We start from the raw sequence: 20043 nt of genomic DNA, 5'->3' as shown, positions 1-20043 counted from the left end.
CTTAAAGATGCCTTCATGAATCCCCCAACCTGAACTCAGCCTGTACCAATGTTCTTCCCTCCCTGTACTCCCCGGCATTATCACAGTGTACTTTAATAATTACTGGTCTCCTTTTCTCTCTCTACCTTTAAACTTCAAGTTTCTTAAAAACAGCAACTATGTATCTAATATCTGTATGCTTAATACCTTCCCTGGTGCCCAGCAAACCACCTGACACATTTTAGAGTTCATAAATGTTTGGTGAATACGTAAGTAAATCAGAAAACTTCCAAGCATGCTAATTCAAAGAAAATTTAGAAGGCAAATGTTAAGGAAGCCATTTTAATTATATATTCAAAAACTATGTTCTACTGTACATTTGAAGAAAATCCAAATACTAAAAATCTGAAGTTTCAGATAGGTAGAAGATGATTTATTCTCTGACAACAGACTCGGCCAGAGTCCTTTAAAATCACTAAATATCCCTTACACATACTTAAAAGTGTAAACTGGATTCAGAAAAATCCAATCTCTAAACACTATTTAAATGGCAGAAAAATAAATAAAAGAACAGAAGTAATAAAGATGGCTATTACAGAAAACAGTAAATCCTCGCCTAGCTCCTTAGCCCCTAAACCTGTTTTCCTTGTAACTTACAGGTAGGTACTTGCCCTAGTTCTACGCCATTTCTAATGTCCATCCCATTCCTAATCAGCATGAAGTGAACCCTCTGCTAAACTACATCTTACTCTGGTTCCAGTACTAGCAACAAAGATTCTACTTGATTCTTGTGAGCAACTCTCAACTCTGTTCCCCAGATCTAATATCGAATAAAATTGGGTCTCTTTCTTGTTATCCTATGCCTAAATCCATGTTTTACTCCATTTAAGAATCGGACTCACATTTGTCCTTGATCGAATCGCTTCAGATTCCTGCCTCAAACTTCTGGCCCCATTTCTGATATCCTACTACCTGTTCAGACTCTCTGAAGATACCCATCTACCAGCCTGCACTCCCACAGTTTGCCAGCTCACTGTAACTCAAGTGCCTCTTGCTGATCTCCCTGATGTCAACTACCACCTAGGCTATCACCTCTAAAAAACACGTCCTACAGATACTTTGTTTGGCCTAAGTAAATCTCTTCTTCATCTCTACTGCTACCCTACCTGGCAGATGAGACTATGCTGCTAGTTATCACCTCTGCCTCCACCACGCAATCTCTTCAGCCCTAATTTGACACATGGTTTGGAGGAACTCAAGCTACAGTCTGGTTACCTAAAGTAGGACCTTATTTAAGTTTGAAAAGTTGCTCCTTTTTATGATCTTCATCTAGCTGGTAATATAACCCACCTCAAGTAGTGGAGAAAGCTGCTGTTATCAAACGGAAATCTAACAGACATACTAGAAAAAGATACAAGTAAGAGTCACATAGTTCTTTCAATTTAAAATATGCTCTCCTAAATAACATGCTATAACATACTCTATTAACCTGATCAACTATAGCAATAAAACTGGCCCAATAAATTAGAGGATTCATAAGTATAGATGTAGCCTCTTACTCATAGGAAGTACTATTCTTACCATTCATCAAGCCTAAGAATTCAGGCCTTACAATTTTAAATTAAAGCACAAATCTTCAAGCAAAAATCAGAATTTTCATAAGCTAGGAAGAGACAATGATCTTTAACCAATAAAATATTGTAGCTCTGCCTATTAGTTCAAATGAGGTTAAGTATACAATCAAAACTTACTTCTATGACAGGAATTCTTAACCTGGGGTCCCTCAAGGGATCTGAAAATTTGAGAGGGGAAAAATCCTCTTTCACTGGCTTTTAAATGAAATTTACCTTTTCTTTCTATTATGAATGTATACAACAAACCACAGTAGTAAAGGCAGTTACCTATGACTTTGTCACAATAAAAATCACAGATATTTTCACATCATATTGCAACTGCCACAGACAAATCAAAATGCGGCTTACGCTCATCACTATTTTGGAATTACACAGGAATTTAACCTGCTGCTTGTGAGCATGCGCTTGCAGTACCCCTGTCTACAGTGCTCCTGCGATACAGCTGGCTGATGATGGGGCAACTCTGCCCCCAGAAGCCATTCAGGTACCAAAGAGTGAAGTCAGGTGCTATCACACTAGACACCTCAGCATCTATGCTGCTTTCAGGTATTCCCTATCCACACCTGCCTGTTCATTAACATGTGGAAGGACATGTGCCAAAGATCACCCCACAGGGTAATGCCCTTAGTCTAGTCTTTGTATTAATATGCCTGTATTTTAAATGTATTTTCTTATTCTGTAGTGTATTAATAAAAAAGTATATAAATGAACATTTCATAAATTTTAATATTTCTTTGTAATCTTAAATGTACAATTATGCACATAAAAACATAATTGGGAGTCATAGGCTTCACCATGCTGCCCTATCAAGAGATTTTTTTGTTTTGTTTTTTTCTTTTTTATTCTGGCACTCATGTGTAAGGTATTACTACAAGATACAAAAAAAGATAAGATACCGTTTCTGCCATCAGACATTATCCTACTAATTGTCCAACTTGGAGCCCCCAAGGATATCTAGAAACAGCTAGTTAGTGTCACTAGACCAAGTTTTAATTACATATTTAGTCGATCAGCAGTTTCAATGATAACAGTTCCCTTTTGTTATAAATACAAAAAACACTTCCAGATAAGACTCTGTCCAAAGGGTTCTAAAGTTAAAATAATTTCACATACATAAAACAATTGAGAAGAAGTGTTAAATTGTGTGACGCCAGGCTATTAAAGTTGGAACCCTGGTGGCTTAGCGGTTAAGAGCTGCAGCTGCTAACCAAAAGGTCATCGGTTCAATTCCACCAGGTGCTCCTTGGAAACCCTATGGGACAGTTCTACCCTGTTCTACAGGGTTGCTATGAGTCGGAATCCACTTGATGGCACACAACAACAACAAGGCTATTAAAAGTGGGAAAATATTATTAACAAGAGCTAACATTACCAAGTACGTACTATGTGCCTGCTCGCATGCGCACACACGCACACACACACACACAATCTTATTTAACCTTAACTTAATCCTCAAGAATAAACGAAATCTGAATTTACTGCTTAGCCAATATGCCAATTTCTGGTAAATTTCATTTTCATCCAAAAAAGCATTAAAATGTAACCAATACGTACTTCTGAATCTTCAAATAGGCCATTGCTCTGTTTGCTGGAAGAAGGGCATTAGTGCCATCTGCTGCTATCCCTCGAGTATAGCATTCAATTGCTCTTTCATACTTCCCCTCTTTGAAAAATCCATTCCCCTATCATTTTGGAGAGACATGTGGAGAAAAACAAAAAATATACAAATAATTAATTCATATCTTAAGGAACACTATAAAATATTACACCAATAATAAATGTGCATTTTAATTGCTGAAAATCTAGTTTAAGAGCTGTTTTATAATCTGTTAAAAACCAAAACAAAATGAAACCCACTGCCGTTAATTCTGACTCATAGCGATCCCTACAGGACAGAGTAGAACAGCCATACAGTTTCCAAGGAACAGCTGGTAAATGTGAACAGCCAACCTCTTGGTTAGCAGCCAAGCTCTTAACCACTGCGCCACCAGGGCTCGTATAGTATGGATTAATTGTTTTCTTTAATGGTGTTACTCTTGCCAGTACTAAAAAGGTAGCAGCATCCAGCATTATTCTAATTAAATATTATACAAAGTTTAAATTTAACAACTCATTTTAATAAATAGAGGCGTAAATATTATACTAAGACTTTAGTTTTTTAAAAGCTATACAAAAAATTTTATAACCCAAGCAATTGTTGTGAAAGCACATACTACCAGACTTGCACAGCCTATTCTTTGGTAATATTAACGTGTATAAACACAGGATAAATTAAACTGTACTGGAATGTGCATACTAGATTTCATTGTAACATGGCTCATTTATGATCAGAGTCAGATATAATCAATAATCATTCCATAAGTATTTGTTAGGAATCCGTGGGGTCATTTGGAAGACTATAAATGTATTAAATTGAATTTCCTCAATTAAGGATCTGTAAGGGAATTTCAGTCAGAAATGGTCCAGTGTGAATTAACGAAAACAGTAAATTACAAATAAGAATGAACTGTTATTCTGTTAATTTTACATAGTAAAAAAAAAAAATCTAGCTACATGTAAATACATGACGAAACAATCAAAAGCAGTTTGTTCCCTAAACTTAAATATGTTTCTATAATTGTATTTTTTTTTTAATTTACATGGAAGTTATCAATTATTCAAATTTTGAATTAGTAGGCTCCAGAAATTTCAGTGTATTTAACATCCAGTTCTTACATAGCTGGGACGCAAGAAGAATTCTAATATAAGGTGGAAACCTAACTAATAAACACTCAGCAAAAAATATACATTATATGTTGGAATCTCTCTGAATTACCAGATCTTTCTCTGAAATGGCCTGCTGCTTATGCTGTTGTTCTTCAATTTGTTTTTTCTCTCCTTCAGTTGACTTTATTACTGTGTCAGCTTCCTTTGGATATGAGTTTTCTTTGGATGTTAAAGCCTGGGAGACATAATAGTCCCCTTAGATAAAACAAGTAATGCAAGACACATGCACATTTGATTTTAAAATATTAAATTCCTCAAATATACTAGAAGTTCTCATATTTGAAATTAATAATTTTGTACTCTAATTCGAAGTTCTTATATTTATTAACATAAAAAACAAAAAAGTATATAACAAATTTAATGTACATCTTACTTAAATTTCGTACCCACTAAAGGCAGCTGTTCATTTATTTATTCAACAAATACTTACTGAATTACTACACAGGCCAGGCACTTTCTAGGAGCTGTTTTCAAACATGAGCAGGTAAGTAAAACCACATCACTGAATTTCTCAGTTAATATTTAGTCTTTATTTGATTTAAGATGAAATGCAAAAATATGCAAGATAATACAGTTTGCAATTACCATCAAGCGGATATATTTACCAACAGATTTTATGTGCGATAATTAATGATAATATTTAAGAGCAGATTTTCCCCAATCATTGCTACGTTTTTCTCAGCGTTTCAACAGATAGTAAAACCATTATAACCATGATTCAAAGGCAAAGTAAAAGGAATATGTAACTGCTCAGTACTCTGTGAAGCTAACTTTACCTTTAAGTAATAACCATGTTCTCACTGTTAAAAAAATTATTTTTGGTACCATACAAACTATAAAGATGGAGCAACTTTACAATTACAAAATCAAAGAAACACGCAGAAGTTTAGAACAGAAATCGGAGCACAAGCCAAAAAAGAAAGAAACCAGTGCAATAAAGGAAAAAATATTTTTTTTGTCTAGGAAAAAGTAAAGCAGCAGTAGTTCTAAAGGTCTCAGACAACTTCTTAAGGTAATGATCAATTAATGCTCTTACCATTACACTACCTCTAGCTTCAAGACTCTATAGTATGAAGAATTAAAATCAGAAAATCTCTATATTTACATATGGTAATCTACAGTACAAAGTCTATTTAAAAAGTTTTGTCAGATAAAAGTCACAAATAATGCGTTTATTTAAATTACTATAGTTTACCTGATTAATTTTCCTGAGTTCATTTGTTGCTTCAAAGTTACTTGGTTCCAATTCTAATACTTTTTCATAATCTGAGTAAATTAGATGATAAAGAATCTTTAAAAGATATGATATTAAAAACCATATACAAAACAATAATAATTTGCTACATGTGACAAACAGGCAACTGTCCTACAGCAAAATGAACGGGGAACTAAGAAATACTAACATTAGGCTACTGGACTTTCTCCAGTCTCCCTAGAAAAGAATCCTTACAAAATTCTGACAGCATCCTTCTCCCACCAGCCCCACAAATAATACTTGCTGTCATAAGCTGTACTTGATAAAACCAAGAAGCAAGAGACTCCTATATCAGCTTTATTCAGATAAACCTGTTTTATGGAATAATAAAAGGCTTAGAATTTACGAATAAATAAAAACTTGTGGTAAGAGCTTACACGTATTACCTCTAGCCTCACAATGGTCAACAAGGTGTTTTAAACCCTACTTTAGAGATGAGAAACTGAAAATCAGAGAAGATATACAACCTTCTTCTGGTCACAAAGCTAGTACAGGGTGAAATGAGAATGTGAACCAAGGCCTGATTGGTGGCAAATAACGCAATCTCGCCAAAACAAGATGCCTTTTAAAGCGCAGAAATGAGCTTTGTTCAAATACAGAACTCTCTGAAGGTACTAACTGTGCTTACCTAGTATATTTTGTATAAAAAACGAAAACACCAACCCCACTGCCCTCAAGTCTATTTGAACTCATTGTATCTGATAAATTAAACTATTGGGAGAGTTTTTCAGATAATGATGACCTTGAAAACATTAATACCTTTTTTGGCATCCTCTAGTTTTTGCAAAGCAAATCGGGCCGCCCCTCGTCTAGCATATGCCTTTGTATAACTCCTATTCAAGGCAATTGCTAAATTACAATCGGACTCAGCAACAGCAAATCTGCAATGTAAAAAAATTAAAGTTAATAAAAATCGTTCATTAAACCAAAACTTCAAAATGTGTTTCTGAAATCCCTGAAAACCAAACCAGTTGCTGCCAAGTCCATTCCAACTCATGGTGACCCCATGTGTTTCAGAGCAGAACCCAATTCTTATTTCTAGGTCAAGGTCCTCTTTATTCCTTTTTTAATTTTAATAGGTTTTTTTTTTTAAGATCAGTTTCAGATTTACAGAAAAACTGAGCAGAGTACAGAGAGTTGACATATACCACCCCTCTAAAACAGTCTCCTCTATTACCATTTTGCATTGGTGTGGCATATTTGTTACAAATGCTGAACCAAGACCGATACATTATTACTAACTACAGTCCACAGTCTACATTAGGATACACTCTGTGTCCACCATTAGAGTTTCACACAGCAGTATCATAGAGAATAGTTTCACCAACCTAAAAACCCCCTGTGCTCTAGCTATTCATCCCTCTGTCTTCCCCTTGCCCTGGCTACCACTGATCTTTTTACCCTCTGGATAGTCTTGCCTTTTCCAGAATGCCATATAGTTCAAATCATTAGCTTTTCAGGCTGGCTTCTTTCAGCTTAGCAATATGCATTTAAGGCTCCTCCATGTCTTTTCATGGCTGGATAGCTCATTTCTTTTTATTGCTAAATACTACTCCATTTTTATGCATATATCAAAGTTTATTTATTCATTCACCTATTGTAAGGACATCTTGGTTACTTCCAGTTTGGGGCAATTATGAATAAAGCTACGATAAACATCCATGCGCAACTTTTTGTGTTGACCTTAGTTTCCAATTCATTTGGGTAAATGCCTAAGAGTGTGAATGCTGGGCTGTATGGGAGGCCTATCTTTAGCTTTCTAAGAAACTTCCTGACTGTTTTCCAAACTGCCTGTACCTTCATTTTGCATTCCCACCAGCAACGAATAAGTTTTTGTTGCTCCATATACTCACCAGCATTCAGCGGTGTTAGTATTTGGAATTTTAGCCATTCCAATAGGTGTGCAGTGAGATCTCACTGTCTTCATTTTGAATTCCCTAAGGACGTATACGAAACCCTGGTGGCGTAGTGGTTAAGAGCTACATCTGTTAACCAAAAGGTCAGCAATATGAATCCACCAGGTGCTCCTTGGAAACCGTATGGGGCAGTTCTACTCTGTCCTATAGGGTCGCTATGAGTTGAAATTGACTCAATAGCAACAGATACAGGACAGTAAGGATATATAATATGTTGTGCGTCTTTTCATATGCTTTTTTGCCATCTGTATATCTTCTCTGGTGAGGTGTCTATGCAGATCTTTTATCCATTTTTTAATTGGGTTGTTGGTTTTCTTACTGCTGAGTTTTAAGGGTTCTTTGTATATTTTGCAAGGAACCCTGGTTGCGCAGTAGTTAAGCACTTGGCTGCAAACTGAAAGGTCAGCAGTTTGAATCCTCCAGCTGCTCCTCGGGAGAGAGATGTGGCAGTCTGCTTCCATAAAGATTACAGCCTTGGAAACCCTATGGGGCAGTTCTACCCTTTCCTATAGGGTCGCTATGAGTTGGAATCCACTCAATGGCGATGGGTTTGGGTTTTGTATATTGTGAATACAAATCTTTTGTCTGATGTGTATTTTCCAAGCATGTCCTCTCAGACTGTGACTTGTCGTTTCATTCTCTTCACAATGTCTTTGGCAGGGAAGAAATTCTTAATTTTAATGAAGTTATCTATTTTTTTCCTTTTTGAATCATGTACCTAGAAAGTCATTGCCAAACCCAAGGTCACCCAGATTTTCTCTTATGTTATCCTCTAGAAGTTTCATGGTTTCGTATTTTACACATTTAGGTCTATGATCCATTTTGAGTTAATTGTTGTGAAAGATGTAAGGTCTGTGTCTAGATTCTTTTTCTGCATGTAGATGTTCAATTGTTCCAGCACCGTATGCTGAAAAGACTATCCTTTCTCCTCTGTCAAAAATCAACTGAACATATTCTATGGGTCTATTTCTGGGCTCTCTATTTCGTTCCATTTTTTTTCTAATTGAAATTTTTACTGAGATAATTGTAGATTCACAGGCAGTTTAAGAAATAACAGATCGTATACACTTTACCCGGTTTCCCCAAATGGTAACAGTTGCAAAACTATAGTATATTATCGCAACAAAGATACTGACATTGATACGAACCACTAGGAAACCCTGGTGGCATAGTGGTTAAGTGCTACAGCTGCTAACCAAAGGGTCGGCAGTTCAAATTTGCCAGGCACTCCTTGGAAACTCTATGGGGCAGTTCTACTCTGTCCTATAAAGTCGCTATGAGTCGGAATCGGCTCGACAGCACTGGGTTTGGTTTGGTTTGGTTTGGACCAACCACTAATCTTACTCAAATCTCCCCAGTTTTTCTGGTATGCAGTGCATTTGTGCGTTCAGTTCTGTACAATTTTATCTCATGTGTAGGCTCATGTATTCACCACAGGATATAGAAAGGAACATCAAAGTAGCTTCAATAATAATAGTAATATTCCAGTTTTTAAGTTTATATGGGTTTATTTAAAATTATGTTTCATAACTTGCATAAGATACACACACAATAGATATCAAATACTATACAATGCAACACTCCCCCGGCTTGTGAGGATATTAATGCCATAAATTTCAAAGATCTAACATTATGTTACCTAAATAAGAACTATTATAATTTATGTATATATAATATGTATTTAATTTATATTTCCAAATAATAATTAAAACATGTAAGAATATTTTCCTTGATAGTATTTGTTTTAAAAATTCTTTTGATATCTTGATAGGTCAGTCCTTGCTTTTAATAAGATCATAACATATTCATGTTCTTTGTCATTAAATATGTATTTAAAGAGTTAATATGACTTAAACAGTAGAACATTTTTATGTTTACCATAATTAAAGTTCTCTAGCTTAAATAGTGGATAAATGGTTTATCAAAATAATGTGGGAATGTTAATTCCTAAAAATGTTTCTCCATCTACCTTTCTTATTCTTTTGTGAATGACATAGAGAACATCATTACTCAGTTTTTAGAGGAGGAACAGCTCAGTAAAGTGAGCTACTGAAGCATAACTCAGTAAAAGCGAGTGAGTTTAAGAATTTACAGTTAAAAAGAAAAAGTAATACATTTTTAATCTTCCCCACGTTTTATCATTAAAGTTTGTTTTTTTTTTAAATCAGTCTCCAAGTACACACAAAACATTCACACACATTATGGAAATGCCTTACTTTCTCATTCTGAAGTATGCTGAAGCTCTGTTTGTTGGTAACACAGGATTATATGGGTCGGCATCCATGCCTCTTGTGTAGCAATCAATTGCTTCATCATATTTCCCTTGTTTGAAGTATTTATTGCCCTGAAAAAGCATGAGTCAGCTACATACTGGCACTAAATTCCAGAGTCATTTTTTTTCAATGTTACTCCTCTCTTTCTAGCTCATTAACTATGTAACCAAGGATAACAGGAAAGAAAAGAGAATTCAGCCAAATAATCTTCCTAGAAGTGCTTGAAATTCACTGTATATAATCAATATATCGGCACAACTCCAGCACCCTGGCAGAAAAATGAGTAAAATACCTAGCATTATACTTTTTATTGACAATATTAACCCCAAAAGTAAAATGCAACACTATAAACACATTAAGAGATTTAATCTTAAAAGAGTTTCATCTTTTTGTAGAGCACAACGGCTGGTTTTGTAATAATCAGGCATCCCTTAGGGAGCTGACTGTTCCAGAAAGTAACCAAAGATGGCCTGTGATATGGAGGACTGAAATATAATACTCATGCCAAAAATCTTGTGCTGATTTCAAGTTACTTCAGTCTACTATGCCTAGAGCAACTCCAGGTACAGTCCAAGCACTTTACATATAATAGTTCACTTAACACTCACAAAATTAAGTTCACTTAATACCCACTGAGACGCAGTACTATTATTAATCTCATTTTATAGCTGAGACAACCAAGGCAGGATCTGCACCAAGGCATTCTGGTTCCAGTGCATGTGGAATAACTACACAATACTGCCTCCCAACAGGGATACAGGCAATGACAACTTCAAGTTTGAATACTCTCTAAACTCTGTTGGTGAAATCTTGAGATCCACATGATTTTCCACATATTCTGCCTATCTGAAGAAACCTAAACAGTACCTTTTCTTTTAGGGCAAGAGCCTTCTGTGAGTCTACATGAATCCCATCTTCTTCTGACTCTGATTCTTGAGACACAGAATCATGGGTACTATCTTCTTTGTCAAGCTCATCAAGGATACTGTCCTAAAGTCGGAAGTAGGAGAACAACACTCATGATTTAGAGATATACTCAAAATGAAAAAGTACACTCAAAAGGGCTTGTTATGACCTAACGACATAAACAGCTATAAAAGTAATCCAAATAACCTCTTACTGTTAAGATTATACCCAAAGAAAAAGGAGCTCATGTTTAGAAAATTAAGACCCAAACCACTTAGAGATTCTGATTCTCAACTCAAAAAATAATCTAAGTCAATAGGATCTACGAATCACCCTTAAATCACAAACTATCAGCAGTAAAGTATTAAGGATTGACCCAAGAGAAGTGTGCAAATAACCCTACACTAATGTAATTAAGGGAACTATGGTGGGTCAGTGGTGGAATTCTTGCTTTCCATATGGAAGACCTGGGTTCAATTTCTGGCTGATGTACCTCATGCACAGCTACCACCTGTCTGTCTGTGGTGGGCTTCATGTTGCTATGATACTGAACAGGCTTCAGCAGAGCTTCTAGACTAAGACAGAGTAGGAAGAAAGGACTGGAGATCTCCAAAAATCAGCCAATGAAAACCCTACGGACCAGGCAGCATTTCCTTCCCTTATACATGGGCTCACCATGAGTCAGGGGCCAACTCTACAGCAGCTAACAACAATGTAACTGACACCCAAAAGCAGCAAAAATATTTTTCTAAAACTTCTTTCTTCCTTATTTTAAGACAACAAAAACTGCTCGTAGAGCATTAACTCCTGATATTCACAACAGCTAAGAGGTAGGTGTAATTACTCATGTTTTTCCCTTGAGCAAAACTGAAAAACAGATTAACTAGTAAGTAGTCAAGTTTTTTTAGGATTTGAACCCAGGCAGTCTGGCTCCTCTAGAGAGCTCTGAATCACCATGTTATTCTGCCTCTCGTGTATTCCAAGATATAGCTGACTCCACCAAAGAAAAATATAATATGCTAGCCTGGCAGTTCTCAATCTCTTTTGCTTACTGTGGTGAAATGAGTTCCTTTATGTGGTGTTCTGCCTTGGTTCTCTGGAAAAACATCTTGAGAGATTTTCCCCATGAAGTCCTGAGGAGTTAACTTTGCCCTAGTTTTCTACCCCAGAGAGTTTGTTACTTTTGTCCAGGTTGACTGACATTTCTTGGGTAAGCTGTAAAACAACTTGTTTGATACTTTTGTCTGGCCCTGGGCTGCAGCCTGCCCCGTGATTGGTCTATTTTACTCACCTTGCAGGGATTGGTCAAAATACTATGCAAATGAAATGCATATAGCGTAATATGCAAATGAAGTGACTGTGGCCTACTGACAGGGTTCGTGGCCCTAGTGGGACTGCATGCCTTGAAAGTGACCAGAAGTTTTACCAAAGATAAGGAGACAGAAAGAAGGAAGAAAAAAGCAGAAAGGAGAAAATACAAGAGGCAAGAGAGAAGCAGAAAGACAGGAATTGAGAAACCTAAAAGAGCTGTAACACAAATCAAGGGCTGTAACACTGAAGACAAGAGACCTGGAAGAGGTCCTAAAGCAGAGCCAGCAACAACAGGCCCCTGTGCCCTGTGGCAGTCAGTGGTGATGACAGAAACCCACTGCTAGGAATGCGGCTAAGAGAGCTGAATTAAAACTGATGCTACGCTGGCTAGATGAGTCAGTTAACAGGGAGGTCAAAAGTAGAGAAGGCCTGTCCTGAAGGGGCTGAGGAGAAGGCTGTCCTGAGGGGGCTGAGAGGTCTGTCCTGAGGGGGCTAAGAGGGGTGTGCAGGGCCAAAAAAAGCCTGTCCTGAGGAAGCTGAGATGAGGCCTCCGCAGCTACACAGCAAAGAGAAGGGGCCACTTGTTTGCACAGCCAAGAAGAGCTAGGAGAGCTGTCCTACACAAAAGAAAGGGAAGGAGCGCTCTCCTCTTCAGCGGAGGCTTCCAGACTTTGCCTCCATGCTTCCTGATTCTGAGTTGTAGCCTATTACTTCCTTAATAAACCACTTAACTGTAAGTACAATCTGTGAGGTCTGTGTGGCCATTGCGATGAATTATCAAAGCCAGCGGAGAAATAAAGTGCCATGGGGAGGATGGCTAGTGTCAGAATTGGTAAAAAGGTTGGAGACCAGGCTATGTCTGACCTCTACCTCACAGGGATCAACTTTGAGCTCTTCCTGGTTCTTATCCCTAAGGAACCTAGACAAGTCCTAACACTACTACTACTATCATTAAACATTCACACACTACTTTCCTCATTGACCACAACACCATTTCTTTAAATCATGTCATTTTTTTTATCATACATGATAAAAAATTAATTTTAGTAAGGTATTTTAAAACAGTAAACATGAGTCTTCATTAGAGCTCACTTAAAATCTTTAATCATTACATAAACGTCCTTTTTGCATTTAACAAATAGCATACTGTTTCAATTTAAGAAAAAAATGTTGATAAATTTAAAAAAATAAAATGAAATCCGTGTTGTTTCTCTGAATGAACATTAAAACGCAGACTGAAATTAACTGTTTTATCTCAAGGAGTCTAGGAATACTGCGTGACCGCTGTAAAAGCCGAAGCCAAGATTGCACAACCCTGCTCTGGTTATGTGTAGAAAACTAACAGCAGCAGAAAACTAAAGCAGCTACTCAGATCAGAACTAGAAACGGAATGCTAAATAAACGCCTTATCCTATACAGAGGCAAACACGTATACCGTGTCTATCAGTGAGAAGAGAATGAAGAGGTAAAATGTGGTGAATACATGCCATGGAATACAGTGTCAGTACTAGTCAGATGATCAGATTAGATTTACAAAAAGCAAAATCGGTGGATTTTAATAGTTTGAAAAGAGAAAGAGAATGAGTTACACCATTTCTGTAAATTTTTAAAACCTACATACAAAACTCTGCTTTTGTTACGAACACATACAAACCAAAAGTACCACCTTCCTGGGATCAAGACAGGCCCTACTTTTATTATCACACACCCTCTGCCCTAAAACTAGACAGGTAGGTCCTTCAGTCTATAAAAAGGGTATTGGCAGGGTTATTCTCTCCTGGAAGTATTATGATCTTAGACTCCTGGCTGTTTAGAGGTTAGGGATGATGGAGAAGAAGGGGGTGGGTGTGACTACAGAGGAATTAGCGCAAGGGAATTAGCACATTGCACCAACATCAGCTTCTTGGCTTTGATATTGTACTAGTCAAGTAAGATGTAACCAGTGGGGGAAGCTGGGTAAAGAGCACACTGGACCTCTCTGTATTATTTTTGCAAACAGAAAGAAAAAAGACCGTGGTGGTGTAGTGGTTAAGTGCTACGGCTGCTAACCAAAGGGTCGGCAGTTCAAATCCGCCAGGCGCTCCTGGGAAACTCTATGGGGCACTGGGTTTGGTTTTTTTATTTTGGTTTTGGTTGTCTTAGGCAAAAATGAAGACTGAAAGAGAAAAAAATAATCTAGTTAATTTAAAACCAAAAAAACAAAACTTGTTGCCACAGAGTCGATTCTGACTCACAGTGACCCTACAGGACAGAGCAGAACTGCCCCAGAGTTTCCAAAGAGTGCCTGGTGGATTACAGCTGCTGGCCTTCTCGTTAGCAGCTGTAGCTCTTAACCATTATGCCACCAGGGTTTCCAGTTAATTTAAGAGCCATATAATTAAATTTTTATTCCACAAAAAATAGTCTATAAATGAACAAAACAAATTATAAGAACTCTAATATTTTTCATTTAATCCATAACTATTGGGCTAACTTCAAGAAAATTTTATTTACCTATTAAGAAGCACTAGATTAACTTACCACATCCAGTTTTGCCCATGCCTCGTAATCATATGATTTTATCCTGTTTTTGGTGTTTTCCTCTTTGGTTTTTTTAGAAGACTCTTTGGCTTTGCCTTTCTTCTTTTTCCTAAAATTCCCATTTCTAATAGGAGGTAAATTCTAGGGGAAAAGAAAGAAAACACAAACACACACACAGTTGTGACCACTATTATATAACTTTTTTGTATAACTAGTAATGTTTAAAATTCTTACTGAACTATATATTTAAGACGTAAGTAATTTTTTAATTTAATTTTCAAAGGTTTGTAGGTATCAATTTACCATCCTTACTCATAACGATAATTTGTTTGAAAAGTGTAATTCATCTTGATTGATCAGTCACTAGAACTGTATTACCTAGAAATTCTAATTATAAATTTAATTTACGATCCTAAATTCAAACTTCATAAACTACCTATCTTCAGCTTTGGTATAACGAATTAGCAGTAAAACAAAGGCAAACTTAAAATCTTTAATCATATAAACAATATCCTTTCTACATTTAACAAAAATTTGCCTCCATGTCATTATGTATAGCATGAAAAGTCTATCCATGTTTAAATGAACTGTCTTAGGAAAAATATTTGGTTGAGCCATGGTACTATCTGCGTTTTTATGCTGATGTATTGTATGTTCACATATCATTAAACATATATACCACACACCCCAAGATTTTTTTTATAATGCTATTCATTTACCTTGAAGTACTATCACATGGTCTTCCTTTCAATAACTAGTCACTAAGCCATTTTTCAAAATGTCTTCTACTGTAATTAATACCATCATTACGAAGGTTTTTTATAAAGCAGAATTTTTAAAAATGTTTACATTAAAACAAATCAATTTCTGTATTATCACAAAACATTTTAAAAGGCTGTGCTTTATTTTAAAATAAAGAGCTTTGTTGGATTGAAACTAGAAATTCTTAATTTACCTCTTCAAGAACACCATTTTGTTTTCTTAGTTCCATATCCTTTTGTTTAATGTCTTTTTCCCAGGTTTCTAAATCCCTCATAAAGTCTTGTAGTTCTTCTGCATTTTGTTTCACTTGTAGTTGTAATTCAATCGCTTTACTTGAAGTCATTATGGCCTGCAGAGTTCTGAACAACCTTTGGTAAGAATCAAATTAAATTATTTGATTTATTTTTCTGAAACCTAGCTAATCGATAACTTCACTTCGTGAACGGCCAAGATACACAGATGGGAGAAAGCCTAACATGACGCCGAGGAAAGAAAATGTCAGCATACCCGCTCCGCACTTACAACACGACTGGGTCCCAAGGACCAGGGTGACACGCAAAAATGGAGAATTTCTTCCTGTTTTCAGACCATCCATTTGTCTCATTTTTTTTTTAATTTACAAAACTATGATCACAGAAATAATAACAGCTAAGATTTAGTGACGTGCTCATAACTTTGATGAGTCCAGTTATGGATTATTCCTCTGCAGAGAAGGAGGCATAGAGGAGACAAATCTGATAAAGGTGGGCTGAGTGAGTGGAGGGTGCAAGGCTTAACCACTTCACCTTCCTACTGTGGTGGGTCAGATCCACCCTGGAAGAGCTGCTTTCAGGGCTCCACGCCCACCCCTGCAAGCCCTGAGTTCAGGATCCCAGAGACTGTTCTGCCCTCTGGGCCTAGCGAGTCACCAAAGCTCGGGGCTTCCTACATGGGTGCTAGGGGCTCCCACCCAGGCGGAGGCTTCAGGCCCAGTTTGGCTTGCTTTGGGATGTCACTAAACTCACAAGTATTTCTTCCAAACACCCTCTCTGATGCCTCTTTCTTTTCTCCCTTCTCACCCCACAGCAATTTTGAGCTGCAGGGCCTCAGGCCGCCCAAGAGCTGGGGACCCAGGACAGGCACCCACTGACTCAGTGCTCCCTGTGTATCTGCCTGGAGGCCAGGGCTGCAGAGGAGTCCGCCCCACAAAGCCACTGAACACGAAGCTCCTCCCCTCACCCCCCAGCAGAAGGGAGAGGACGGTGCAGGGCAGCGTGGCCCAGCTTCCCGGAGGCCACCCCGGAGACCCTGCTCAAGCAAGGGGATGTTCAGCAGCCACTGCCACCGTGCCCCCGCCTCATTAATGCACAAAATCGTTGGATGGTAGATTTTTTACTATTGTTATAAAGGCAAAATGTCAGATAAGGAGATAGTAAGTGAAGAACAGGTGTATAGTATTTTTAAAATGAGTCAATAAACTTTTGCTGAATAAAGGAATGAAAATCAGACAAGTATGGACATCCCAGCAATCCATCACCAAGGCAAAGCAATGCGGAAGCAATCACAGACACTAGCGAGTAGCCTAAGGTAACCGATTGGATGCTCAGCCAATAAGGACGCTCTAACTACCTCCTTTACTCCTCTTTTTCCTTTAAGCTTCTACCATGTAACAGCTCCTGCATCAATAGTTAGGAATGCGAAATAAGACAAGATCCCTTGTCAAGTAGAGAAGAAAATAATCAGAATACTGAGTAACAAATATTATGCAAAGTAGGTTCTCAACCTTGATACTACTGACATTTTGTGCCAGATAATTTTTTGTTGTGGGAAACTGCTGTACACTGTAGGATGGTTGGCAACATCCCTGGCCTTTACCCACTAGATGCCAATATCCACCCCACTTTCCTGATTATGACAACCGAAAAGGTCAATGAAAACGCCGAATGTCTCCTGGGGGGGGGGGCAAAATTACCACGGACTCTACACAGAAGTATGTATAGATGTTACAGGACTGACTACAAAGAACAGGCATAAGTCAGATGGGTGTTGCGTTCAAGGAAGGAATCCCCAGAGGTAGGTTGAGCTGACTTTTAAACGAGGCAAGCCAAGTGACTAACAGGGAGGAGTTGGCAGGCAGAGTTGGAGGGAGGGAGAACAATGGAAGACAAGGCTAAAAGACGTAAATATGTGACATATCTTAAAATGCCCGACCATGTAGCCGGATCTACATTCTGAAAGTAATGTAAAGGTATTAAGGTGGAAAAATAAAAAGGACTTGTGCCTGATTGTACTGAGGAGTTGGGGAGCTGATAAAGATTCAAACATCCTAGACATCTTGTTTGGGAGCCTAAGATGAGTGATGACGTTCTGAGTCAAGAAATATAATCTGAAAAGGAAAAGAGGTTTGATGGTTTTACAGGAAATGGAAAGGCAGATTATTCCAGTTTGAGACATGCTGAATTTGAGTGGTTATAAGACATTAGGGGAAAGATATACAGTAGGGAGTTAGCTATGTATGGCTGGAAATACAAATTTTGGTGTTATCAGCCCAAAGATGGGCCATAATTGGATTTGTATATGTCCAATTAGGGTGACCATGGTGGGGGGGCGGCTGAAGAACACCAATATTTAGTGAACAGAGGAAGAGATGTCAATATAGAAAAACTCAGCAGTTGCACCAAGAGTTAAAAGCAAAATCTAGGGAGTACTGTCACAGAAAATCAGAGAAAATGAGTCCAAGAAAGTGGGACAGATTAGCAGTGTCAAACACCACAGAGATCATACAGGGGAAAGAAAAGTGCATTATAGCCTATGAAGATAACTGAGAGTTTTAATGGGATAAAAGGGAAAAAAAGAGGCTGAAATAAGCTAAACAAGTGAGACATATGGAGATTAAGCACTAAAGGCACTGGCGAAAAAAGAGGCTCCAGGAATTGACGGAGTATCAACTGAGATGTTTCAACAAATGGATGCGACACTGGAAATGCTCACTCGTCTATGCTAAGGAATTTGGAAGACAGCTACCTGGCCAACCAACTGGAAGAGATCCATATTTATCCCCACTCCAAGAGAAAGATGATCCAATTATGGACATTATATCATTAATATCACATGCATGTAAAATTTTACTGAACATAATTAAAAAATGGTTGCAGTAGTGCATAGACAGGGACCTGACTATCACCAAAAAAGAAGAGCCAGGGGTGAAGCACATGCTTTGGACTTGGGGTCCCTATGCTAAGAACCTCCTAGACCTAGGAGAGGACTGATGCCAAGACACGTGGAGATCTCCAAGGGATGCTAGGCCCACAGATGTTGAAAGGAAACGAGGATCTTCCCCCAGAGCCAAAAAAGAAAAAAAGCCTTAACCTAGAGCTGATGCCCTGAATTTGGACTTCTAGCCTCCTAAACTGTGAGAAAATAAATTTATTTGTTAAAGCCATCCAATTGTGGTACTTCTGTTATAACAGCACTAGATAACTAAGATAAAAGATATCTAGACAGAAGATATGTTCATAAGGATAGACTGGAGGTAGGGGAGGCTGGCTGTGGAGAAGATAAAAGAAGTTGAGGGTTGGGGCAAGGTTCCTAAGAAGATGGGAGGGGATTCAAAGCTTAAGAGGTTAGGAGAGGGAGGATGGGGCAGAGAGAAGGATTAGTTTAGAACAGGCCTCAGTTAAAAAGGCCTCACCGTAGGGGGTTAAAAGCTGGCGAAATGGACACGAAAACAGAGTGTGCAGGGAGAGAGCCAGCTGTTCATTAAAAAAAAAAACATTAGGGGAGAGTAATTGGGTGTAGCAAGGTGTATACGGGTTTTTGTGTGAGAGACTGACTTGATTTGTAAACTTTCACTGAAGGCACAATAAAAATTATTTTTAAAAAAAGGCCTCACTGTGAGGAAGAAGAAAGAGATGGATGCAGATGCAGACAGGCCTTCTTATTCCCAGCCTAAACCGTTTAAACTTCTTTCCAAGAGCATCTACGTTTGATTATATACGTGTTGCTGTTCGAGCCAAATCCGATCACGTTATGTAGAGCTCATTTAAAAACAAAACAATTACAATGCTTTGCTTTGCTTAGGACTCAAAAAATGAGTATAAACCCAGCAAGCCTCTGAGATGAGGAGGGAGCGAAATGTTTTTCATTTCACCTATCACCTCTGCTGCTCCCGCAGACCCGAATGCCCCCGTGAAACCTCCCAAGGGGCGGGGGCGGGACGAGCAACTAGAAACACCCAGGGCTGGAGGTATCGCTTTCACACCCGTCTCCGGGCGAACACCGCACGGCCAAGCCGAAAGGGGGCGGGGCCCCACCCTGGTCCCCTTGGGAAGGTGGACACGCCGTCCCGACCACCGCAAATCGCCTCATCTGCAGCCGCGCAGCAGGGACGTCAGCAAAGCCAAACGTTGAGGCCTGGGGTGCGTGGGGCGAGCCCCTCCCGGGAACGCGGTCCCCAAGACGCCGCTACCCTGGACACCGCTGCGCCGCCCTCAACACCGCCCGCCCTCGCCCCTTCATCTCACCCGGGACCCACGGTCGCTCCCCTCTTCCCCCTAAGCAACCCCATAGGCCTCCTCGGCTCCTCCAGCCCCGATAACCGCAAAGTGTGCACAGCTCACCAGGCCGTTACCCACCGCACGGCCGCCCGATCAGACCAGCAGCTACTCACGCTGGGCCCCGCCTTCCTAGGCTCTCCCAGAATCCCGTGCGTGCCCTTGCCCCGCCCCCTGGAGCCGGGGCCC

General features: G+C 38.7%; 1 protein-coding gene across 2 annotated transcripts in view; it reads right to left on the bottom strand.

Annotated features, from left to right (window-relative positions):
- Positions 1–19992, bottom strand: part of RPAP3 (RNA polymerase II associated protein 3) — a 36230-nt gene extending 16238 nt beyond the window's left edge. The window contains exons 1-9 of one of the 2 annotated variants that reach the window (XM_003405735.4): positions 19921–19992; positions 15516–15690; positions 14561–14701; positions 10691–10813; positions 9767–9894; positions 6394–6515; positions 5575–5645; positions 4429–4554; positions 3168–3295 (exon numbers count right to left, since the gene is read on the bottom strand). In XM_003405735.4, the coding sequence (XP_003405783.1) occupies positions 3168–3295; positions 4429–4554; positions 5575–5645; positions 6394–6515; positions 9767–9894; positions 10691–10813; positions 14561–14701; positions 15516–15665 (989 nt within the window). In that variant the 5' untranslated portion in view covers positions 15666–15690; positions 19921–19992. The remainder of the gene's footprint in view (positions 1–3167; positions 3296–4428; positions 4555–5574; positions 5646–6393; positions 6516–9766; positions 9895–10690; positions 10814–14560; positions 14702–15515; positions 15691–19920) is intronic. The other variant, XM_010596090.3, reaches the window with a different exon arrangement.
- Between the last annotated feature and the right edge of the window lie 51 nt (positions 19993–20043).

Source organism: Loxodonta africana, chromosome 4, assembly GCF_030014295.1.
Source record: "Loxodonta africana isolate mLoxAfr1 chromosome 4, mLoxAfr1.hap2, whole genome shotgun sequence".
In the NCBI taxonomy this organism is placed as follows: Eukaryota; Metazoa; Chordata; class Mammalia; order Proboscidea; family Elephantidae; genus Loxodonta; species Loxodonta africana.
This window is presented reverse-complemented; position numbering and strand designations above follow the sequence as displayed.